Genomic DNA, 26,308 nt, shown 5'->3' on the forward strand with positions numbered 1-26,308 from the left:
AGAGGTTCCCTTAGTAATTTTCCACCCTCCCACGGCTAGAGGGATTGAAATTCCTCATGGGAGTTCTCTGTCTGCCTAAGGAACTGCACTGTGCAGACAGCGTGCCCGGACTTTGCCAGCAATAGCCTTGGCAAAACAATGTCCTGATTTAGCAGAACCAAAACAGAAACCAAACCTTCACTGTTTCCTGGATCAGTTACTTTTCTATTGATACTTTGAGGACTTGATTTGTTATCTTACACCAGTCAAGAAGACAGCTGTGTTTCAACTTCCTGCAGTCCTTCTGGGCTTCAAAAACAATGGCTGTAATGGGCACTGTGGGTTATGGGCAATACCTACACCTTTTTTGAGTTTTAGTAAAATAGGGGTCTGAATGAGAGCAACCCATTAAAAAAGGTTTAGCTTGAAGTTATTAATGGAATTTGCACCATGATCTTCCAAACAAGGCTGCTTTTTGATATTAAAAAAAACAACAAAAAAACCAACCCAGTGCTGCTCACGTTTAGAAAGAAGGCTTTTAAACTGGTTAACATATTTGAAAGCAAAGGAGACAGAAACTGGAGGGGAAAAGAGAGGAAGAAAAATTGCTTGTGGTTAATAGGGAAAGAAATTTTTAATAATTTAAAACTGAAGGCTGAAAACACTTAAATATTCCATGTGCTAGTGGTGATTATACAAATCACATCAGTGTCTTGTACAAGGCACCTGGTACCCCAGATGTGTCCATGTCAATGTTTTCAGCTAAGAAGCTGAAAATAAAGATGTGCTTTTACCATCTGCTTGAAATACCATTAATGACATATATAGAAACTGACTGGCAGATATGACTAATTAATAAGTTATTATTTGTTAATGCTTTGAAGTTTGCAGGCTTTGGCTGCCTGGTGTCACTGCAGTGGTGCACTAAAGTGCTTCACAATTACTCTGCCTTGATGTTTATTCCTGAATTCTGACTGATATGGTGAAAAGAAGTAAAGAATAACAGCCCATCAGGTTACTCCTCTTGCAAGCTATGCACTGGGTGAGACAGGCTGTTCAGAGCAGGGTGTAACAGCACTTTATTCACCTCAAACATGGATCTAATAGAATGAATTATGGAATTTAAATAAGCCCTTGTGTTTGCCTAATGTGATGTAATTGATCCTCTATCAAGTATTTGTCAGAAGAAATTGAGTACCTAAGTTTGTCACAGACCCACAAAATACTTTGGGTTAAACAGGACCTCCAGAGGACACCCACTCCAACTCTTTGTTCAAAACGTGTCTGTTTATATGAGATTGCTTAGTATCCAGCTGAGTCTTGAATACAACTGCAAGGACAGAGATTCCACAACCTCCTATGGCCACTTGTTCTACTATTCCACCACTGCCATTGTTAAACCGAAAACCTAAACACAGCACCCTTTTTCTATATAAGCAGCGCCTCTGGCCGGTGCCGCTCGCTCAGGTCGGTATCTCGGTGTTCGGGGCTCCCTGCTCCGGGAACGTCCCGCAGGTACCGAGCGCAGAGCAAGGGTCGCTGCTGCTGCGCTGTCCTGGGCACGGCAGCCCCGGCTCCCGCCTCGCGTGTCTGTCACGGGTGTAAGAGCCAGCGCAGAGCTCGGACAAGCAAAACGCGCAGTTCACTTTCCTTTCTTGCCCCTTACAAACAGCACAGCGCGCACCGAGCCCTGACGCGGGGCTGCCCTGCCCGCGCTGGTGCTGCTCCTGCTGGGCACGAACAGTCCCGCTATTCCCCTCGCCGCTCTACCTCCGAGTCGGCTCTGGAGCAGAAGCCGCTTCAGTTTCGGAGCCGATGCTGCGCTGAGATTCCCTCGGGAACTTTCCCCGCTCCCGCCGCCACGGCCGCGCCCCGCAGGAGGCTTTGCCCGGCTCCAACATGGCGGCCCGCCCTTGCGCCCGGGCTCTCCCCTGCCCGGTTCCAAGATGGCGGCCCCGCTCCCCTGGGCGCTCCCCCGCGCCCCCGCCCCTTCCCGGGCCCTCCTGCGCGCGCGCGGCCCCACCTCACTTCCGCTTGTGCAGCAGCCATTTTGTCTTTCCGCCGCCGCTGCTGCCCGAGCTTCTCGCTCCCTCCCGCCGCCGCGGGCCGCGACACTCAAGTTCCCCCCCGGGCGCGGCTCCCGCCGGGCCGGGGCCGATCCCGACCCCCCTCCCCTTATCCCGGGAGGCTCCTCCGCAGCCCGGCCGCGGGGGCGGCTCCCGCGCCCCTTACGGCGCGATGTCCAGCGAGGAGAGCTACCTGGCCATCCTGCGGTACCTGACGAACGAGCGGGAGCCGTACGCGCCGGGCACGGAGGGCAACGCCAAGCGGAAGATCCGCAAGGCCGCCGCCTGCTACGTGGTGCGCGGCGGCACCCTGTACTACCAGCGGCGGCAGCGCGACCAGCAGCGCTTCGCCGAGCTGGAGGTGGTGCTGCAGGCCGAGCGCCGCGCCCGCCTCATCCGCGCCGCGCACCTGGCGCCCGACGGCGCGCACCGCACCCGGCTGCAGACCTGGCAGGGGCTCTCGCAGAAGTACTGGTGGAGAGGTGAGCCCGGGGCGGGGGCGGCTGTGGGCACCGAGACAGCGAACCGCGGCTGGAAGGGACGCGGTGGGTCCCTGGGTCATCCCAGGCATGGCACAGGACCGCGTCCCGACGGTTCTTGAGCGTCTCCCCCGATGGAGACTCACGGCCTCTCGGGGCAGCCTGTGCCGGCGCACAGCCACCTTTACAATTTGCCCTCGTGTTCACGTGGAAATTCCCGTGCTTTAGTTTCTTTCTGCTCGTTTCCTCTTGTGTCATTGCTTGGCACCGCCGGGACCTTGTTCCATGCTCCTGACACCGTCTGGTTAGATGTTTATACACAGTAATGCGGTGCTATGTCAGTCGTCTCATGTAAAGGCTGACCGGGTGCAGTTCCCTCAGCCTTTCCTTGTAAAAGAGATGATTCAGTCCCTCAGTCATCTTTGCTGCCCTCCTGTACCGGCTCCAGGAGTTCCATGTCTCCCTTCTGCTGGAGGGGTGTCCGTGCGCCCTCCCTGGCGGCACCAGGAGGGGACTGTCCCTTGCCGTGACCGGTGCCTTTAAAGGCCACCTCGAGCACGTGCTCTGTGGGCAGTGACACTGTGTCGCACCCCGAGGGGCAGGGCTCGCTCTGCACCGTACCTCTTGGTCAGCAAATTGTCCAGGGCTGCTCATCTGGTGGTGGTACCTTGTATATCTGCAAACAGAGAGTACAGCTGTCCCCCCCAGGTACTGCACGCAGCCCAGGTAAGGCAGTGACATCTCAACAGTGCCCTTGGGATAGGGTGATAATCCAGTCCACATGGGCTGGGTTAGCTCTGTACCTCATTCATGCATGTGCTGGTGTTCGTGTTAAAGTACTACAGCTGCCAGTGGTGGCAGTGCTGGCACTCATTGTTTTATTTGTCTCTTTCTTGCAATGAGAAGCTGAAAAGACCAGACTAATTCTCAGCTGGGTGCTGAATGATGCCACAGCTGTTACAAATAGTGTTGCCTGAACAGCAGTAATTCCCAGCTGGGACTTTATTTTGTCTGAGAGAATGACTTGATGTCTTGTTCCCTTTGGATTTTGTGTTCTACTTTTAGCCCTAGGTATCCATCAAACAAATAGCCTGCTTTTCACTTGCCATGGGCCCAGTGTGTGTCTGTATTGCTTCTCTTGCTCTGCTCTCTTCATCCATTGGCAAGTTTGTAGTTTCAGCTTTACTTTTCCCTATTTTCAGTTGGAGAGATTTTGCTGTGGCTACAGCCAGTCCCTCCAGTCCAGATCTCATTGACTTGAAGATCTTTTCTTGTGAAGAAGGGATTTGGCATCTCAAAGCTGATATACCCATTCTGGATGGTGGTTTCTTTGCCTTTATCTGCATTCTCATTGTCTGCCCAGCATTGCACTGTTCTGGCATCTTCCTGTGCTGGAAAGTTCCTCCATGGGTCTCAGTGTAGCTTCTGTTTGTCAGGAGGAAGCATTCTGTGTTCTTTTGATCTTATTGGTCACCTTTATTTGCACACCCTAAATCCTCTTGCTTCTCTTACACTGCGAATACTAAAATTCATTCCATGCTTTCACTTCAAGTTTTATGTTTCTTACATGTGTCTCCCTTAAAACAATGTTTTCCCTGCATTACAGTATCCTCTGGCTGCTGGGGACAGCAGCTTTGGCTGCTGTCAGCCTGAGGCGGACATCAGCCTGGTGTGTGTTCTGTAACTGCAAGGCCATGGGCTGGAGAATGCCTCAGGGGCCAGGAGGGGTGTTGGGGATGTGATCTGCAGGCCAGAGACCTCCTTCTATTTCAAATGAAATCAAGATGTACAAATTGTTAAAATGGACATTAATATCTTAGGTTGCCTTAAGTCTCTGTTTTCCTGATCCTTACAGAGAGAGGTATTTAATGATAGTGCAAGTCATGCTCTGAGGAGATGTGAGCAAGCAAGTCTTGGTCTGTGTCAGCAAAGTTTTGAGCTGTGCTGGATTTCAGACCACAGAGGCCCAGCTGCTGTATATGCTTTTATATTGTCCTAGTGAAGAGAACAAATTTGGATTGAAAGCCACGCATGGAAAATGCCTTGGGATCCAGAAGGGGACCCTGCACTCAGGACCTGCTGAGGATCTGAAATTATTTACAGAATTGCAGAATGTGCTGAGTTGGAAGGGACCCACAAGGATCACTGAATACAGCTCCTGGCTTGCACAGGACCATCCCCAGAATCACAAGAGTCATTCCTGAGAGCACTGTCCAAACACTCCCTGAACTCTGCCAGGCTTGGTGCTTTGGCCGCTTCCATGGGGAGCCTGTTCCAGGGCCCAGCCGCCCTCTGGGTGAAGAACCTGTTCCCAAAATCCTACCTAAATCTCCCCTGACACAAATTCAGGTTATTTCCTCGGGTGCTGTCGTTTGTATTTGGTTCCACTGGTTAAAGTACTGGTGGGAAATTGATTTACTTAAATTCCAAAATCATAAGCAACTGATTTAAATCAGTGTTAATAGTACCTATCAGTGTCATTGCATATAGCACAGTTGATCCCAATTTTGCAAAAGCTCATAAGTGAGCCTCCCAATTTTTGTCCTCTTCAGGAGGAGCAAGCCATTTGTGTGGGCTAAATACAGGGTTATATTACATTTGTCATTGATGTGGGATGATGAGACTAAATGTCTAAGAACCTTGTTTTTTTTTTTTTGCCTTAATAGTCTTTCTAGGAGGGTTTGCTTGATGTAGTGACATTCTAAATGTTCTGTCTCAAAGTAGCAGTAGAGACAATATTATGCAATGGTGTGAGAAAATCAGAATTGGTAATATCACATCAGAGAGGGAGAGTGTAGGTGGCTGACTTTATTTTTCTTGGTTAGTATGTAATATTTTTGATTATTAATTATTTATGTTTAGCTAATTTTCTTCATAATGATTTGTTTATAATAAATTGAATTAAGATTAGAAGCCTAATCAAGCTCCATTAATTTTTCTTAGGTATTCTTAAGCAGGTTAAGGATTACATTAAAGAATGCAGCAAGTGCCAGGAAAAGCTAGACCGCTCCAGATCTCTCTCAGATCCTTCTGAAATGCTGGAGGAGCTGGGACTGGATGCAAAATCTCATGAAGACAGTAATGAAACAGATGATGAATTGAGTAACACAGCATCAATCCCAGCAGCATCCCCAAAGCCTGTGAAGAAGAAACCAATAGCAAAGCACGAGCTTGTGTTTGTAAGTACCATGGTTTGCATCTGAATGGATTTGCATTTTCTGTTACTGCATTCTTGGTCATGGACTTCTTTTCTATTGTTGTGATAATATTGGAACAATAGGAGCATACATTTTGCCAAAGATATTAAATGTGTAGAAATGGGATACTGGTGTATATGTTATGAAATTAATTATAGGACATAATCGCTGAGAAATAAAATCATGCTATATATTATGCATCTAGAATCTAAGATAAAATTAGTGGCAAAATTGCCATTGCTTACAATTGCCATCACATACAAGATTCTTATGAGCTATGTATTTTTCCTTAATAAATGATGATATAGTAATATATAAAATTCTTGTTCATAATTGCAAACCCACATGCACATAAAGACATTTGAATTTCTAAACTTTTTCAGACTGTAGCATAGAAAAATACAATCAAAGAGCTGTTTGAATGTGTCTTCCCATTTTTCCAGTGTGTTTTAATTGTGTTTGGAGGGAGGGTGAAACTTAAAGAAAGAAAGCAATAGTAAAGTTAAGCTCTATATTCTACAGGCTTGAACTGATTGTATGGTTGCAGAAAATGATCCTTTTCTGTGTTTCAGTGTGAATGCTTGAAAAGGCACAATCTAAATGTAATGAAGTTCTCAAATGTTGTTTATGACAGGTTGACAGTAAGGGCCTTGTGAAGCAGTCATCTTCCAAACATTGTCTGTCAGTCTTAAACCAACTGAATCAGCAGAGGCTTTCCAATCAGTTCTGTGATGTGACTTTGCTGATTGAAGGAGAGGAGTACAAAGCTCACAAATCTGTCTTGGCAGCCAACAGCGAGTACTTCCGAGAGCTCTTCATTGAAAAGGGAGCTGTCACTAGTCATGAAGCTGTAGTGGATCTGTCAGGTGAATTGCTGTGGGTTTCAAAGCTAGAAATCATAATATCCTAAGGTGTACAGTGTGTAATTCAGTCTTTTTTGGGTGTTGAAGACAACCAAATTTTATCTTGCTTTTTTCTCTGTTTTAATCTAAAAGTATTTTGTGTGGATCATAGTGCAAAAATGATCACTCTGATTTTGCCTAATATGATTTTTCTATGGACTGTGGTATTTAATCTTAAAATTTCTGAGAACCTTCTGATGGATTTTTACCTTGCTTAAGCCTGTTTCCTCCTTGTATTAGTCACAAACATTAAAAAGGGAACAAAATCAAATGCTTGAGTACATCAAGCAGGGATGTCGACAAGCTGCTTGGAGAGTTGTTTAACTTAACAAATGCTAAATTGCTTCTTATTTCTGTGAAGCAGAATTTTACATGTCTGCTTATTTTTCACACCTGGTACATCCAAGACAGGAGCTAAAATATATGTTCTAAAAATAGCTTTGTAGTGATGAAGAGTAGTGTACAAGACATAAACCTTCTGTGTTGCTTTCTCATTTATTAACTGTCTCTGCATGAATAATAGGCATGCATGAACAATGATTTTCTAATAGGATGGTCCAGAAGGGTCCCAACACTAAATATTTGATTTATTATTAAGTGTCTAACTGTGGACACTTCTACCAAATTCTTATATTTCAGCATTTCTATCTACATGTCCATATTTTTATTGTTTTCAATAGCTACTTCCTTATTTTTCTGCCACATGGCTTGTTACTTATGACCTGAGTACTTTCTGAATGTAGCAGATCCAGAAAGACTTTGGTTCAATTCATGTCCTCCAAAAGTATGGTGGCTCTCCCAGCATCTTGAAATATTCCTCAAAGAATTTTATTGTGAAACTCTTTAGTTATTGGAAAAATTGTCTGAGTTTACCCACATGGGCAAGAAGCTGTAGTGTAAATGACAATTAATTGAGTGCCAGTGATGGGCTTGTTATTTCCAAGTGTGTTTTGCTCTAAATTTCAGGCTTAACTGTATCAAAGGTGAACTGTTGTTGTATTCATCATGGGATATTTTGGGGTGATTTCAGGTCATCATTATTTGCTCTAATATCTTGTTTATTCCTGGTAGGTTTCTGCAAGTCCAGTTTCCTGCCTTTATTGGAATTTGCTTATACTTCAGAATTAACGTTTGACTTCTGTAGCATGGCAGAAGTGGCCATGCTCGCCCGGCATCTCTTCATGTCAGAGGTCCTTGAAATCTGTGAGAATGTGCACAAACAGATGGAAGAGAAACAAATTACAGTGTACCAAAAGGGAGATATCCAAACAGTAGAGTCAACACAAAATTTAGCAGAGCAGGCTGAAGTGCAGGTGCAGCCCGTGGATGGTGTTGAGCAGCCTAAACTCACAGCCAGTGAAGTGCCAGTAGCTGTGAATGGAGCTCCTTCCTCTGCTGGGACAGAGGAGGCAGCAGCGCCCCAGCCCGACCTCCTGCCCCCAGAGCCTCTGGAGGCCACTGCAGGTGATCCTTCCAAGCCTGTGGAACGGTGTGAAACAACTGAAAATTACATCAAGATCCAGCTGGTGGAGAGCATTTCAAACAGCCTCTACAACAGACTCAGCACTGAGCCATCGGCTGTGGAAGCCATGGACACACAGAGCCAAGGGGAAGCTGAGGCAGCTCAAAATCAGAGTGATAAGGCACATGTGGACTCTGCTTCTGAAGACTCCTCAGAGACACTCAGGCAAAAAAGTGATGAGCAGAACAGCTCCATTTCCCAGCCAGAGAGCCTTGCCTCCAGCCAGGATGATACTTACAAAAGCAAGCTTCGCCAGCGCTCTGTCACTGAGGGGGGATACATCAGGCTGCATAAAGGAATTGAAAAAAAACTGCAGAATAGAAAGACAAATCCTAAATCTGCAGTGCAGCAGGTATTCTGTCTGTCATTGGAGTAATTTCTAAGCTGTCACAGTTGGGCAAACAAAATCCCAAAAGTATTGACTTGGCATCAGTATTCCTTCCATATTGAAGGTTCTTAGAATGCTCAGTGGCCACAGTTTAGGTTGAGTATCTTCTCACAGCTTCTTATGGTTGGACAGAAGTTGTATCAGCTCCCCAAAATCCTCAATGATCTGTGAATTTAATTCTAAGCTAGCTCATGTGTATGTCAGTCATAGACACATAAATTTATCTATTAGAGAAGTGAGATCCTACATTTGTTCAGACTTGAGAACAACATTGGGAATAAAAAATTTTACATCCCATGTAGATCTTAAGATGTAGTAATGAGTCACAATAATGCATTCCTGCTGCCTTCTGATTGGGGTCAGTGAGAGGAAAGGTCCAAAGAGCAAAAAAACTTGTTAAAAACTCTAGCACCTGAACATACTAAATGTTAAGTAATTGAACTAGCTCCAATTACAATTTTCTTTTTTTTTTATGAAACAGTCTTATCACTCTTTCCCCTTTGAGAGCCTTTCCTCTTTCAGTGCCTTTGGATAGTTGGCAGTCACCTCACTGAGCATCATGCATTTAGTTTGTGACATGTTGGCCAAGTCTTCTGAAGAACTATTAAAAATTATATTATAATTTCCAAAGGAGTCCTGAGAGTTTTGTGTACCAGAGCCACCAGTCCCACACACAGAACAATAATTTGGTATCATTACAGCACCCTAGTAGAAACAGTAGAATTAGTATCTTTTTACAGAAGGACAGCTTAAAGCCCAGATGCTAAAAGCAGCACAATCAAAATACTTGAGCAACCTATTTATGCTGGTTGGAGACCACCACAGTTTTGTTCTCTTGGGAAGGGGAATATGGAATATTTACATTTGGGAATAGTTCCTGCTAATGTATTTTGGAGTTTTTAAATCCAGATCCTTGGCAGATGAAGTGCACAGATCTATGGAAAAAATAAATTAGTTTGGATGATTGCTCAAGATTGGAGTCAGGAATAGGTTTCTGCTTTCCTAACTTGTTTTGTAGCCTCTAGTGTTTTGTGCATCCCTCAACTTCCCCTCTGGCATGGGATGTCATAAGTTTTGGGAAGGAGACACTCTCCTGAGTTCCCAGTTTTGATGCTGGGAGAATAATGGGAAAGAGATTGCAGTGAAAATGCTTCTGGTTTAAATTACAGTACTTGCACCTGACATGGAGATATTGGAGTGAGGTGTGCTTTGTAGGAATTAATTATTTTCCTAGCTCTTACTAATCATGTACTGAATAAAATTATTTTTGTGGCTTCACAGTTTAGCCAAGTTTGCATAATTTTTCACAGCAACAGGAATTTTTTTTTAAAATACATTAAAATTTTGAGTTTCAATTTGGTTTTCAGAGGCATGGAAGGGCTGGCATGTTTTCAAAAACTGCTAGATACCTCACTTGTTGGGTATTAGAAGAAGTCATGTGAGACTCCATTTTCTTAATGTGGGAAAAGCTGAATCTTTATTCACATAACTTATTTTATACAGTTTTCATAGACCTTGTGTTTGACTCCCATTAGTTAGTAGTTTTCTTGCCACCTAATTCATTGGTTAGTAAATAGTATTTTTCCTGTCTATCAAACCTCTCTATTGTTGGATTGTTTACATACTTTTTCTGCTGGTTCTCATTGGACAAATCCGTTATTATTGTAGGTGCATTTGTTTTTCACCCTTAGAATAGATTGTTAACAAATGTCTCATTCTCAAAAAAGCTTCATATGGGAACTTGCTCGATAGCTGCTCTTAGAAGTGACAGGGTAGCTTTGGCAATTTTGCAAAGTGAGGCCTTGATTTCATAAGGCCTTTCTTTTATAATTTTCTACCTGTGTGCAACAGTTGGGAGAACAGGATGAAGAAATTGGGATGCCTGTACTTCCTTCCCTTGCCTTATTCTCAGGAACCCAAAGGGGACACATTGTATTTCAACCTGCTCACTTAGAATTTGGTTTCTAAAGAATTTGGCAGCAAGTTTCTGCAAAGGAAGATGAGATTATCAGTTCCAGGTAGCACTGCCAATACCACCTAAAAAAACCCCATAGTGCCTTATTCCTAGATAAAAATCTCTAGGAAAGCTGGAATGCTCTCAACTTGATAGAAATCCTGACTGGCAGTACTCTGTGATTCTTCTGTAACTATCCCAGAGCTGTCACTTAGGGAGTGACTCAGGGCTGGAGAGTTCATTGTCCCTGAACTGGTAGATCACTGTGTGACCATCATCATAGTAAGCTTATGGTTTTAAAAAAGAATGATTTTTCACTCACCTTGAGATCTGTAGTTTTGTAGTGAACTGAAACAACTTTCAAGAAGTTAAGTCAGCTGAGCAAAATTAAGAGGTATTACAGGAAAAAAGTACATCAACTTCTAATACAAACTTTCAGACAAGGTATGAAGTACAATGCAGTAAAATTCATTAATAGGTTCTGGTTTTCCAACTTAGGTTGCCATGAAGCTGGTACAAAGAGGGAAAAAAATGAAACAGCCCAAAAGAGATCCCACGGAAAATAACGAAGTGGAGGCGCAGCACAAATGCACTGACTGTGGAATGGTGTTCCAGCGGCGCTATGCACTCATAATGCACACACTGAAACATGAAAGGTCTAAGGAATATAAATGCCCAGTAAGTTGAGGGGTTGGGTTTGGTTTTTTTCTGTGTAAATCTTCCTCCTTATGAAAATTAATTCTGTAATTATATTAGTAATTATTTTTGTTGGCTTTTTTGGTATCTATATTTATTTTAGTTACCAATTTCAGAGTTGGATATAGCCTTGATCTGGCTGGGGTGAGGTAGAATGGAGTGCAGCCACTTGGCCTGACAGTAGTGTGTGACTTGCTGCTCAAGACAGTGCTAGCATGGGATTTGCTTTTAACCCTACCAGTAAATTTGTGTTTAGTCTAGACTGGAAGTTAATCTCACTGGGAAGTGATCGGTGGTTCTGTCAGTAGCCATAAAATAAAAATATACAACTATTCGTTAACCTCAGGAGTTGGGTTATGGATTTAACTCATCATATTAAATCACGTACTTAAAACATTTGATTATTTCTGTTTATTTTTCAATACTTCTGAGTGTTACATGCAAAGTGAGTTTGTAATCTCGTGTGTCGCAGCTGTGTAAGAAGGAGTTCCAGTACGGCGCGTCGCTGCGGGCACACCTGGTGCGGCACACGCGGAAGACGGAGGCCGGCGCTGCAGCCGGGGGGCCCGAGGGGAGCGGCGTGTCCTCGGTGAAAGGCAGGACCAAACGGGAATTCGTGTGTGACATCTGTGGGAGGACTCTGCCCAAGCTCTATTCCCTCAGAATACATATGCTTAAACACACAGGTGTCAAACCCCATGCGTGCAAGGTAAAGTCCTTTCGCTCTCTAATCACATTTGTGATGTTCTCTGTTATCAATGTTTTGGTATTGATGCTCTGCCTAAAGTTTATGTTAATCTTGTTCACTTCACTTGGTCACTTCAGTAGGGAAAACTAGTGTAACATTCATGATGAAATTGCTTACAGTCCAAGAGTGAGAAAACTAGAATGAATATGAGTAGTGCAAGTTCATATTCTTGTGTCTAGAAGAATGTCTTCCTTCGATTATTCCTTTTTTTTTAGACCAGTTCTATCACTGCTGCAGAATCACAGACTTGTCCATGCTAGTTCCCAAGAGATACAGGAAGTTTTGTTCTGTTTGAGGTTAAACACCTATTACATAATTAGTTTTATTTGTCCTATTCCACCACGTGTGGATTTCTTTAGGTTTGTGGAAAGACCTTTACGTATAAGCATGGATTGAAAATGCACTTAGCTCTCCATGAAGTACAGAAACAGTTCAAGTGTGACTTGTGTGAAAAGTCTTTTGTCACAAAAAGAAGTCTTCAGGAGCACATGAGCATTCATACAGGTAAGTGATGAGAAAGGGAATCCTTTTCCTTTGCTTGGCTATTTTATGCTGCTGAACTTTAATGTGGTCTTCAGTGTCAGAAGAAACTGTTTAAAAAATAAATGGTAGTATGTTTTTTTTTCTTCTGGTCAGGCAGCTGAGATAGAGATAAGTGGTCATTTGTGGTCATTTTCTGGGGCTAAACCATAGTTTAGTGTTATTGTGCAAATATTCTATATAAGAATGAAGAATTGTTATTGGTCTGTTCCTGTGGTTTTGTGTATGTTTTTAATGCCTGTATCATGTCAGTTCAACAAGAAATAGGCAGTAAGCTGGAATGTTCTAATGCACTTCATCTCCCAGCCTGTCCTTTTACAGGAAAACATGCTAAGTTAAATCTCTCAGAATCTCCAGATATGTTTTACAAGATTTTCTGTACTAATACTGACATTTTGTAAAGCCTAGTGTCTTGAAAGATCTTAGCGTGTGAAAAATGGCAATCTAATAATTCAGTGCAAGCAGAGTTTTAAAATTGTAATTTGTAAAGGTTGTCTGTGTTTCTGGTTTTCTGGGCTGAGCAGAATCAAGAGAGATACTCAATTAGGATAATTTGTTCCTGATATTAAGGAGTTTGTATTACTAGTCATCACTCCTGTGTTGATGAAATGGAGTACAAACCTTTATTTTAAGGTGTTTTTCCACAAATGCAAGATATAAGCAATAGTCCATAAGCAGTGCTGTGTTTCTGGAGAAGTTGCATAATACACAAGCACAGGCAGTTGTGCTTTTTTTCACACAAGAAGGCAGGTTTTTAGGCTGCTCACTTTTCCTCACTAAATCATAGTAGCAGCAATGTACCTATGTTTAAAAACATAAAATAAACTAGAGTTGCTACTCCCCACTTGTGTATTATTACATTAGCACACATACAAAATACACTTAAGAACTCCATCAGTGTGTAATTAAACAAACTTCACTTTGTAGTACTGCTCTGATTACTTCAGGTAAGTTATATATGAATTAAAAACCTGTCTCACAAAGCACTCCAGAGAAATGGAGGCATGGCTTGGTAACATGTTTTGTTTTGTTTTGTTTTTGCTAGGAGAATCCAAATATCTTTGCTCCATCTGTGGAAAATCTTTCCACAGGGCATCAGGACTCAGTAAACACATAAAGAAACATCAGCCAAAGCCTGAAGTTCGTGGATATCAGTGCACTCAGTAAGTCAGGTATTGGGTGGGTTTGGTGGGCTTTTTTCTTGGTGTTAATGATCCCAGTCATTTTCAAGATTAAAAGCAGCTCCTTGTTGTAGCATAAAACTGTTCCACTGGCCTGGGATAAGACTTGGGGAGCATGAGAATAAAAATGCATTTTGTAAATACATGCTGGAGAGCAAAGGCTTGGCTTTAAGCTGTTACCCAGCTCTAGTTTCTTGCAGCTCTTCTCTAATGACTTTGCTCTGTAATTGGTGCTATAATCAGTAACTGTGTGGGTATACAGCTTTTTTGTACGACAGATAAGAGTGTAAGGTTGTGAGAGGCCAAGGGCCTTCAGCCTGGTTTGCCCTCTTGTATGTGATAGTGGATTTAATGGATTTGAAGCTGTAGGGTCTGCAATGTCCTGCACTTGTGTTCAGTGTTTGCTGAAACGTGGCTCTGTTTAGGAAGATTGCAGACTGAGACTCACTGACTGTTGCACTTCTCTTGATTATAAAACATATATGACCACTTCAATACTGCAATGAATAACATTTGTTTTTATTCTTAATTTATTTTTATTTTATTTTATTCTTAATTTACTATTATTTACATGACAGCATTGTGGACTTTAGCAAAGCAGAAACAGTAACTGGAAAGCGTGATCTTAGTGAATTAGCAAAACATGGATACTTCTTCCATGACCAAGCAGACTATAGGGAACTTTTTAAGTGCCCTGCAGAAGGACAAATAATGTTTAATTTTGGAACTCACAATGATTCTCTGGGAAGCTCTGTCAGATATTAAGAGGAGTGGTACAATTTATATTACTGCCTGTAGCAACTCAAGGTTTTAAAGAAAGCAATAATCTAAAGAGTTGTTTATAGTATCTCATTGCTGCTCCGTACTAGCAAAAATAATATTTTCTAAATTATGAAAACTTATTTCAGTTCTGTCAACAATGTTTATATTTAGTGATTTTTAATACTAAAAGCATTAATTCTAAAAATACAAAGAACAGAGCTAATAGGGTGCACAGACACTGTTTCATGAAACGTACTATGGAAGGGATTTTTAGTTTTGAAGGTGAAGTATATTTATAAAACAAAAATTTTTTTACTCAAGGCAGTAGGACCATGGATGCAAGAGGTCATCCTGACAGAGAAGATATTTTGACTCCCCAGCTTCTTCAAAACAGAGACAGTCCTTGCTGCTTCTCCAGCAAAGGTCTCTGCTAAGGATGTAATTCATGTTGTCACCGGTGGTTTAGAGAGCTTCACTAAGGAATAACCAGACTTCAGTTTTTAGTTTGGTGGCTTGGAATGGAAACCTCCCTGTCAGGCTTCAGTCTGAACTTCTGGCCCAGCTGAGCAAAGCTGACCATGAATTATTTTACTAAAATGTTCCTGGAAGTTTTGCAGTGAAGTATGTGTTTGATTAAACTGCAGTAGTGCATGACAGCGTATGGTGGTTGCTTGAGTTTTTTACTTCTCTAATGGCTTTTCCAAATACACAATCCTTGGGGAGAGAGCACCAAGTGCCAACCCCATTCAAGCCCCTGAGGGGTCTTTCTGGTACTATTTTATATGGATAGGAAAACTGAGGATCCCTGAGAGCCCCATTTGAACTGGAGTGGTGAGACTTTCCAGCCTAGGAAGAGGTTGGTTGTGTGGCTCAAGGACTGTTACCATTTTTTTTTCTCTCCAGAATGCCCATTATTCAGGCAGTGTAATATCAAATGTTTTGTTGCTGTATGGAAGTTTTTCTCATTTTCAAATTCCCTCATTCCAGTGGTTGATCCTGTAGAAGCTGAATCAGCCACCTTTGCTTGTTGGTATTGTTCTGCCTCTGTCCTTTCTTGAGTCATGCAGCTGTTTGTTGTTACATGAGGAAGAGAGAGAGATGAGCAGCAGAATTTCTTTCAAAGGGAGACACCATGTTTTTGATGAGATCAGACTGTGGTCCTCATACCAAGAGGAGCTGTATAGTCCAACTATGGCAAAGTATAAGTGAAGGAAAACCCTAATTTAGCCTGGGTTAAGATGTGTACAAGCAGCAAGCTAAAGAACAAGTATTGATACTTTCAGATGCTTTCTTGCAGGATTATGAATTTGGGGTTTTTTATTTTCTAAAAAAAACCCCAACATTTGAGCATTAGAAACAACAAATTCTAGCAATTTTTGTGTCAGTCCTCTTTGGTTAAGGAAAGAAGCAGCTGTTACTGTCCTCATAGGTTCATATGGTATAATACAAATTTCTCTTGTCTCCCACTTGGTTTGCCTTTGAATATTTACCATTAAATCTGCAGAAAGAATATAGTTACTCAATAACAGACAAAAGGGTTTCAGAGGTCCTCAAGTTTTATTCCAGGCTTTCAAATAAGCTGCTGTTCTTTTAAATTTTTCCTAGTTTAGAATGGGATTGTGTTTTACATAAATACTGACGATGCAGTAGGTGTTCTCAGTCTTGAGTTGCTGTTAAAGAAGAGGGTCCCAGTGCCTTTGAAATCAATGCCTTTCTTGTATGGGATGCTAAAACCTCTCCTGTTACAGGTGTGACAAGAGTTTCTATGAAGCTCGGGATCTTCGGCAGCATATGAATAAACATTTAGGTGTGAAGCCATTTCAGTGTCAGTTCTGTGGGAAATGTTACAGCTGGAAGAAAGACTGGTATTCTCATGTAAAGTCTCATTCTGTCACAGACCCTTATAGGTAAGAGGAAATTAATTTAACAACTGAAATATACCAAAATATACATATATATAACACTGAAATATACATATGTAACACTGAAATATACCTCAAAGTGAGGCTATAGAGATCTGCAGCCTGTCAACAAGGCACTGCCTAGTCCACTTTTGAAGTATCAATGGATTGATGGTGATTAGGGTCTTGAATATTTGAGGATGCTTTACATAGTGTGGGTTGGCTCCTAACTTGGGACACAGTGCTGGAACTAAGATGTGAACTCATAAGAGGATAAATACAATCAGAGCAGTGAGAAATATATGTGATCTCACTTCTCTAGAAGGTTTAGTGGAAGCTTTGTGGCTGTGGATAAGAGGAAATGTAGTTCAGTCCAACAATATTACTTCTAATTATGGAACTACTTACCATATAAGACAGTATTGCTCTTAACCTTTGCCTACCGTAAATAAAGTGCATTTTCTCTTAAAACACAGAAGTGTACAATAATGGTTTTAATAGATTTCTCACATTAACACATTTTAGGTGTAATGTATGTGGAAAAGAATTTTATGAGAAAGCTTTGTACAGAAGACATGTAAAGAAAGCCACACATGGTAAAAAAGGAAGAGCAAAACAAAATCTGGAACGAGTTTGCGAGCACTGTGGAAGAAAATTCACACAGCTCCGGGAATATAGGAGACACATGAACAATCATGAAGGTATGTAGAACACAAATAGTCATTACATCCCTCCACCCCTAAAAACACAATGTACAAGGGGTAATTGTTTCTTTGAGTCTGTGTGTCCTGTCTGGCAAGACATGGAAGAGTTTTTACAGATTCTCCAGTTCTGTGTGAATCCTGGTTTGGTAACTTGCTGTCAGTGATTCCCAGAAGTTGCTGTTGGGGGCCTTTCTAAAGCTCCTGTCACACACAGGGACTGTGCCAATTTGTCCTCAGTACCTGATAGAAGAGGAACATTTTTACAAGTGACTAACAGGGGTAAATCTGGCAAAGAATTGGATGCACTAAAACATTCTCCATTTTCAAAGGCACACACAGTTAACAAACTACTCTTCAGACAGGAGAATGATTGGCCTAAATTTAAAAAGAAAAAGAGGACCAGTGTTTGAAATGGATCAACTTCTTAATTTATGACAAGTGATAAATTGTATGATGTTTGGAGGAAATATGAGAACTTTTTATTTCTTGTTAAAGAATTATGTGCATTTTTACTTTAGAGGTAAAGTATGAAACTGATTTTTGAGTATTTGGTTCTTTCAGCTGTGCTGGGAGTCTATATTCTCCTGTCCCAGGGCAAAACCCACTTTTCTTTGAAGCATGTCTTCTTTTTAAGCACTCTTAAGAGTAAATCTGACAGCTGTCTAACTATTGAAATAGAGATTGTGTGTTTGTTTCGTAACAGCAAAAGTGTCCTGTAGTAGGTACCTAACCTAAATCTACAGCAACTGTCAGAGGGGAAAAGCCAGTAGTGAGATGGTGTTTGTCACCACCACAGAACTCAGATGTTACGAGGGAAAATAAGATCATACAAACATCAGGTGCTGTATTTGAACATATGCAGTGAAGAGGAGGGTAAAGCTGTAGGTATACAGAAGGATTGGCAGAAGCAAAGGATGACTAGAAATGCAAGTGACAAATTCTGTGAAGTAAAACATGGCTTCAGAAAGGCATCAAAATTATCAGAATTCCATTAAGCATTGTGCACTTAAAATGAGGAAGAAACTGCATTAAAAGGAATCTTGACAAGTTTTTCCAAGTGTTGGATTGGACTGGGCACTTGTGGAGAATCTTAACTACTGAATGCATTATGCTTGCATTACATGGTTACACAGAAATGGTAAAATGATGTTTTGCCTCACAGCAGACATCACAGTATTGCTGTGAGATCTCTTACTTACATGGCAAACTGTGACAGTGTTCACAGGGGTCCAAGGATGAGGGAAGAGATGAGGATTTGACTCTATGTTTCAGAAGGCTTGGTTTATTATTTTATGATATATATTATATTAAAACTATACTAAAAGAATAGAAAGATTTCATCAGAAGGCTAGCTAAAAATAGAAAAAGAAGGAATGAATAACAAAGGCTTGTGTCTCAGACAGAGTCTGAGCTAGCTGACTGTGATTGGCCATTAATTAGAAACAACCACATGATACCAATCACAGATCCACTTGTTGCATTCCACAGCAGCAGATAATCAATGTTTGCATTTTGTTCCTGAGGCCTCTCAGCTTCTCAGGAGGAAAAATCCTAAGGAAAGGATTTTTCATAAAAGATGTCTGTGACAGCAAACATCCCAGCATTGCTGTGGGATCTCTTACACAGCAAACATCCCAGCATTGCTGTGGGATCTCTTTCTCACATGGCAAACATCCCAGCATTGCTGTGGGATCTCTTTCTCACATGGCAAACATCCCAGCATTGCTGTGGGATCTCTTACACAGCAAACATCCCAGCATTGCTGTGGGATCTCTTTCTCACATGGCAAACATCCCAGCATTGCTGTGGGATCTCTTACACAGCAAACATCCCAGCATTGCTGTGGGATCTCTTTCTCACATGGCAAACATCCCAGCATTGCTGTGGGATCTCTTACACAGCAAACATCCCAGCATTGCTGTGGGATCTCTTTCTCACATGGCAAACATCCCAGCATTGCTGTGGGATCTCTTTCTCACATGGCAAACATCCCAGCATTGCTGTGGGATCTCTTTCTCACATGGCAAACATCCCAGCATTGCTGTGGGATCTCTTACACAGCAAACATCCCAGCATTGCTGTGGGATCTCTTTCTCACATGGCAAACATCCCAGCATTGCTGTGGGATCTCTTTCTCACATGGCAAACATCCCAGCATTGCTGTGGGATCTCTTTCTCACATGGCAAACATCCCAGCATTGCTGTGGGATCTCTTACACAGCAAACATCCCAGCATTGCTGTGGGATCTCTTTCTCACATGGCAAACATCCCAGCATTGCTGTGGGATCTCTTTCTCACATGGCAAACATCCCAGCATTGCTGTGGGATCTCTTACACAGCAAACATCCCAGCATTGCTGTGGGATCTCTTTCTCACATGGCAAACATCCCAGCATTGCTGTGGGATCTCTTTCTCACATGGCAAACATCCCAGCATTGCTGTGGGATCTCTTTCTCACATGGCAAACATCCCAGCATTGCTGTGTTTCCCCCCTGCTGCTCTCCCTGTGGCTGCAGGCCAGCCCTGTGACCTTGGCTTGCTGTGCCCGCAGGTGTGAAGCCCTTCGAGTGCCTGACGTGCGGCGTGGCGTGGGCGGACGCGCGCTCGCTGAAGCGCCACGTGCGCACGCACACGGGCGAGCGGCCCTACGTGTGCCCTGTGTGCAACGAGGCCTACATCGACGCGCGCACCCTGCGCAAGCACATGACCAAGCTCCACAGGGACTACATCCCCTGCAAGATCATGCTGGAGAAGGACACCCTGCAGTTTCACAACCAGGGGACGCAGGTGGAACACGCCATCAGCATCTTAGCCTCGGACATACAGGAGCAGGAAACTGAGATCAGCTTTGGCGCTGGCGAGGGCGAGACTGTGGTGGTGACAGGAGAGACGCTGGAAGCCATCGAAGCAGTTGCAGCTACTGAGGAGTGCACGTCGGTCTCCACCCTTTCTGACCAAAGCATCATGCAGGTGGTAAATTATGTACTGGCACAGCAGCAGGGACAGAAAATGGCCGAAGTGACGCAGGCCATTGAAACTGTAGAAGTAGAGGTGGCCCATGTAACAACAACAGAGTCGATTTAGTATATGAGGGAGCAAGAGTGGTGAGGCTGTGTATCTGTGAGAGCCAAGTGTAAAATGGGTTACCTGAGGCTTTCAGTGATGCCTGTTTCCAAATGGTTAATCCTCAGTACTGAATGTTGTGGTGACAGAATACTGCACCATGCATTAGATGGAAAAAGTACCAATACTCCAGTGTGGGCCAAGGCTTTGAAAACTAAGATTTCTATAGTGGCTGTAACTTTAAAGAAAACAAAAAGGTTATAATAATGTTTTTTGTGTCATAAAGTATCATACTGTAAATTTGAGAAATTAAAAAAAAAACATATAAAAAGGCTGCACTAAAAACTAGAAATGCACAGCTATTGGTAGTTTTTTTGTTTGTTTTGATGTGCATTTCATCAAGTTCGTGAGCAAATTTCCTATATTGGATGCTGTCTGTTTACTCCCAAGACAAGGGAGGTGGTAGAATGCTTTGTGTAGGCTTGTGCTTCATGTGACATACAGAAAAACTGAAGCTTTTTTCTCTGGGCAAATGCACCATTGGTAGTTAGTGAATCCCAGTTCTGAAGAACTTACTTAAATTCCAGGTGTGAGGGTGGCTGGTCCAAGGTTCAGCAAAATGCTGTAAAATGTTTTATAGATAATGGGCAGGTAGATGGTTGTGATCTGGTTCTCCAAGATGGTTGTGAATTGAAGTTGACCAGAAGACAGCCCACCCCAGGGAGGCTGCTTAGAGAAGCAAACTCCTTTTCTTTGTGAGGGAGGAGTTTGCACCCCAGCCTCTGCACAGCCACGTTTAGCTCCATGTTTGCTTGGAAGCTGTTGCCAGCACTGATGTGTGACCCCAGTGCAGGCAGCCTCATGAGGGATGCTTCTGTTTTTGCTTTACATTTGATGTAGAAACTGTCAAAGGAGAAAGGTCTAATGGCACACTTTTTCAGGAACTAAGGAAGGTTATGGACTGATCTTGTATTGTATTGGAAGGAGGAGCCCTGCTAATTCCCAAGCAGGACACATGACAGTATCAGGGTAGGGAAATATAAGTATCTTGGGATGGGGTAAAAATTAAATGGTCTCAAAATTACCAGAATCTCTAGAAGACCTTATTACTGCTGCTTTAAGAGAAATACTTCTAGATCCAGTTGATAGCTGATGTTACACCACATAGTTGGAAAAATCCCTACTGAGTGTTCCTGCAGGTGAGTGTGAGTGACAGCTGTGCTTGGCCCAGGTTTCTGTGTCCCTGGTTCAGTACCACAAACAGGGCACACCTTAATCTGTACAAATGTAGGTTCCTTTGTTGCTGTGTGGCTTTTTTAAGCAAGCAGCATGTCTGTCAAGGAAACTGAAAGTGCTTTGCATGTGAACAATCAGAGCTGTAGTCTTTAAATTCTTCTCAGTCTATAGTGGTATCAGGTTGCCTAACCTGGACAGCAGTAAGATACCTGAGCAGCCAGAAACTTGTAATATTGCAGGGTAAATTTCATAAAGAAAGTGACATGCATATAACTCTGCTACCTGTGAAACAGATCCACTGAACAAAATTTCAGCAAACCCTGTGGCACAGTAACCACCTCATTTGAATTAGTATTTCTACTTTTCATCTTATTTAACTATGTGGATATCTGTCTACTAAGCTACAGAATGGACTGTTCTTTTTATACTTTGCAATTCTGTAGATAAGCAGTTGTTGAAAATTTTTTATGTTTGAGTCTTGGATCCAAATTAATTTGTAGATGCCTATTTCAAAAGTCAGGGTCTTATTTCAGAGAAATAATGTAGTTATTTATATATCCTGCACCCCTTTACAATTGTATTATTTTCTGATTACCAAATGGAGTAAAACTAAAATGAATATTAAAAAAAAAATGACTGCTAGCTGTAACTTGAATTTTTGTATGGTAAAGAATCTGGAGATAGCCATCCTGCCTAAAATTAAAATACTGCCATTATGATGGAAAAAGATTTAAAAGCACTAGATAAACTTGAAAACTTACTTCAATGTTTGTATCCTAAAAATAATTATATATTACTAAAGTGAAAAAGTGTTCAAGGAAAAATAGCTGTAAATATTGCTAGAACATTATTTGTATATTTAGTGTGTTACCCTACAAAAAAAAGAATATTATCAGCACCTTAGTTTAATCTTTGGTGCATTTATTTATTTGCCCAACCTATGGAAGAAGCAAAAGTGAATCTGAATTTTGGAGCCTTCTTATCCACTGTCAGAATGCTTTTACTGACTCAATGATCTGCTGTTTAAAAACAACCACCAACCAAACTAATTACAGAAGGTTGTTTTGTAAAGGAGAATCAGCCAGGAATGTCAAAGCTGAATGTTGTGGCACCCCTTTCTTTACATGCTGTGCCTTACCTTTTCAGAACGGTGTGAGGTAAGTGGGGAGTGTCACTCTTGGCTTTGCTGTTCCCATCTCTGTGGGGTTGCCTTATGTTTTTCTTTGGACTTCAGCACTTAAGACATTCACTACCCTCCTGCAAAGTCAGACTGCAAATATGCAGTTGGTATTTGATTTTTTTTTTAAATAAAGTTAATGAGAAGTGTCTGTTCATTAAGTATTCCTAGTGAATTCCTGTACATAATGAATCAGATTTGTACATTCTGCTGTTTTTATTTAGTGTTAAATGTATAAAGTTATGGTTATTTCTGTCATCAATAAACTGAGCTCTGCCATGAATTGCTCTTTCAAGAAACTTTCTTTTTCTCTGGGGAAAGAAGGTGTTGCAGATTCCTCTGCAGTATTTCACTTCCCACATACACACAGAATCTGGCCTGGATAGTTCTAGTAACCCCGGCTTTTTAATTCTTGCCTAAGGCCCAAAGAGTTACATTGTATGGGGAAAGGAAACACACTGCCCTCCTGAATTGTGTCAGAACATGGCAGCACAAGAGCACAGTGCTGATGAAACACCGTGTGTATTGATACTGAAATTGCTTTGGCTGCAAGTCCTCGGGTGGGTGAGCTATCTGCTCAGCCCCTGGTACCCAGCTGTAACCAGTCTGGTTTCTTTCAGACCTTATTTCTCCTGACTTGGGTGTACAACACTGCACCCACAGCAAGCACCAGCAAGCACTTCCATCTCGGCTCTGCCCTGGGTGGGCGTTTGAGAAGGGGTTGAGGTGTGGAGGCTGTCCTCCAGTGGCACTCTCCTGGCTGAGGGATGGGCTGTACAGCTGCCTCCAGGGCTGGGAGCAGCGTCCCGTGCCTTTCCCTTTTCTGTTACAGGAGCTTCAAGGCAGCACTGATGTTGCAGAAAGCCTGATTATCTCCTGTGCTTCATCCTAAGGGAATGCAAGGAGCTTTTAACTCCTCTGGAACCCCTGTGAGTAACCAAGCTAAGTCTGTAATTAAAGAAAAGTGGGGGTTTCAAAAGGCTGAGTGCTGAAGGAGTAAGGTAGGCTCTGTGGAGCAGCTACTGCTCCACAGGGGTGCAACTACAGATGCACAGCAGCCAAGTGATGTGTGGACAATATTTTGTCCCTTTGTTTCCACAGGAGTTACAATCATGTCATTCCTTGCTGTTGAAGGGAGCACCATGAATTTCTGCAGCACCAGTGTATAATGCTAACACTCAGGAGCCAGCCTTACAGCTGTGGCCAACAACGTGGTGAAACCCCCCCCAGCATCTCTGGAGGAGCTCTTAACCAAGGCCTGTGCTCCTGCAGAAAAATTCCAGCTGCTGCAGGGAGAGGCCCTGGTCACTGCAGTCACCCTCCAGTGCAGGGCTCTTGGGGAGCACCCTCACAATTCTCCAGTGACCTTTGAAGGACTTAGCAGAAAGGAAGATTTTCTTGTTCCCAATGGCAAAGTTCTGTGCTGTCTCTCCTCAGGGAACAAGTGCCCTACCTCCCAGCATTGCTGAGTTAGGTGGTGCTTTTAGAGGTGGAGTAGTGTAAGCTCTTCTTGTCATGGCTTTAAATTTCACATGCGAACAGGATTGTCACAGTTAGCTGTTCTGTGCCTGCAGCTGTAGAGATGGCAGCTGCTGTCAGTGGGGACACTTCTGTCACCAAAGCACTGCTGTGATTCTGTAACATCAGCCAATGCCTGACATGCAACTACCATCTTTACAAATTAGGGGATGCTGGGGGAGAAAAGGAGAGATGATTACATTTTTAATATAACTTGCATTAACTTTAGATTAATAACTTGTACTCCCAGGAAAACATCAATATGGACTCATGACTTCAAGTTTCAGTGGAACTTTTCCTACAGAACCACAGAGACTTTTGCATATCCATCTCATCAGGAAATCTGTTCCCAAGAAACAAATTTAGGAACTGAGCCACACGCCAAGCAGAGGTTTTCCAGACCATGTTCCATGAATCAGGAAGTCCATGCTCTGATTACCAGCCACCCTGAGGGGCAGCTGCTGCTGGAGTGCCCAGACATCACAAAGTGCAGAGGTTGGGGCAGTAAACCCTGGGCTCCCACCACTGCAGACTGCTAAATGCAAGTCTGCAAACACAAATGGAACATGCTGTGTTCAGAGTTAAAGTGTAACAAGTTGATGTTCCCAGCTTTTAATTCCATGGATAACTATGCATCTACCCCCAAGCAATGGCTCCACATTATTAAACATGAGCAGCTTTCCTATGTAAGTACTATATAAGATGCCAGTATTTCAAAATTAGAAAACAGTAGATCTTTTTGCTAACCAGAAGAAATAAGGGATGTGTTAATAAGATAAAGTAAAATAGCAAACTGTTAATTATCCAATATTTATGGTGTTCTAGTGAGTCATGACAGAGACACTAGACAACAAATTCTGGTGAGTTTAGAACATAACCTTCCCTTTTGGAGCTTAAGAGCAGAACTACTCAGCATTCCTCAACTTGTAGTTATATAGGGAATTCAAAAAAGCCAAACCTCTTTGCAGAACACCCTTTAAGGCTACTAAATTGACAAAAAGCTTTCTTGAAACCCTGTAGTTTCTTCAAACAGATTTATCTTATCTTACAGCAACCTGTTCAGAGTACTAGTGACACCAGTGAATTCCAATAGCTCAAAACCTGTTTGCCTCTTCAGGGAACAGAAGTTGCCATTTTGTCAAAAGCTGACTTTTCCTCCCAAGCCTCTTTGGAAAGCCAGCTTTGGAAAAGCCACTGGCAGCACACAGAGCTCAGCAGAGCCCAGTGAGTTCTGACAAAGGGGTGCTCTACAAACCTGGCAGCCGTGGAAGCTCTCCAGGCCCCATGGCAGCTGTGGCAGCTGCCTTGGTGCTCCCAGGAGCACAGCTGCTTTTGCACAGAGCTCAGTGAATGCCAGGATTGGGTCATCTCCAATGGGGCACAAGCTGGGAAGTGGCACCACTCAGGTACCTTAGAGACAGGCTGGGGACTCCCTCCTGCTGATCAAATCTTCATTCTGAGAAGCTTTAAAGGAATGAACTTAGGTGAGGGGCCACACCCAGCACTGCCTGAAACACGGCCATCAGCAGCTCACTGCACTGCTCAGTGGGGCTGGTTTGAGTTTTTGGGAGGGGACTTTTCTTGCCTTTTGTTTTTTGTTTGGTTTTTTTGAGGGGAGGAGGTTGTTGGGCTTTGTTATTATTTCAATACAGTTAGATGAGTTTGGGTCTGTTTGCAAGGCAGCAGGCTCAAAGAGCCCAGCTGCAGGGCAGCACAGAGAAGGTCACTGGGTAACTGCTCACACCTTCACCTGGTGCCAGCAGTGCTCTGCAGCTGCTCAGGGCCAATTCCTGCTCAGCAAGCAGGAGCCCCACGGGACAAAACCACACAAGCTGGCATTTCAATCACTGCCAGGCACACACAGTGTGCTGCACTGAGCAGTTCAAGGTCTCAGCACTTCACCTAATCAGATCATTTATCATGAGTTTCAGGATTCTTGGAACATCCTTACAAAAAAAAAAAAGCCAAGTCAACTAAAAAAAAAAACAAACCCACCAAAAATCACACCAAGAACAAAAAAAGGGGTCTCTGCATGCAAAACCATGACTACTCTAACAAGAGCCTACAGCTCCAAGTTAATCCCAGCTAACATTCACCTTGATGATATTGTTCAGACCAGTCAGTTTGTTCTTGCAAGTGTCAGACACTGAACAGCAGCACACAAATCCAGCTTGTTTGACATCAAGTCCTGAGGAGACTGAAGCAATCCTGCTGGATTGCCAAGCCCAGAGAAGGAAGAGAACACTTGCACCAGGTGAGGCAGGATCACTGCTCACCTTCAGCTGAGATACAGA

General features: G+C 42.7%; 1 protein-coding gene across 1 annotated transcript; it reads left to right on the plus strand.

Annotated features, from left to right (window-relative positions):
* The first annotated feature begins 2,007 nt into the window (after window positions 1–2,007).
* On the plus strand, window positions 2,008–22,779 carry ZBTB11 (zinc finger and BTB domain containing 11). Its single transcript, XM_074536070.1, has 11 exons — window positions 2,008–2,527; window positions 5,468–5,703; window positions 6,356–6,587; window positions 7,695–8,497; window positions 10,986–11,165; window positions 11,656–11,892; window positions 12,291–12,435; window positions 13,517–13,634; window positions 16,163–16,321; window positions 16,841–17,016; window positions 19,572–22,779. Exons 1-11 carry the CDS (start codon window positions 2,218–2,220, stop codon window positions 20,102–20,104), a joined length of 3,129 nt encoding a protein of 1,042 aa, XP_074392171.1. The 5' UTR covers window positions 2,008–2,217; the 3' UTR covers window positions 20,105–22,779.
* The last annotated feature ends 3,529 nt before the right edge of the window (window positions 22,780–26,308 follow it).

This window comes from Zonotrichia albicollis, chromosome 2, assembly GCF_047830755.1.
Source record: "Zonotrichia albicollis isolate bZonAlb1 chromosome 2, bZonAlb1.hap1, whole genome shotgun sequence".
In the NCBI taxonomy this organism is placed as follows: Eukaryota; Metazoa; Chordata; class Aves; order Passeriformes; family Passerellidae; genus Zonotrichia; species Zonotrichia albicollis.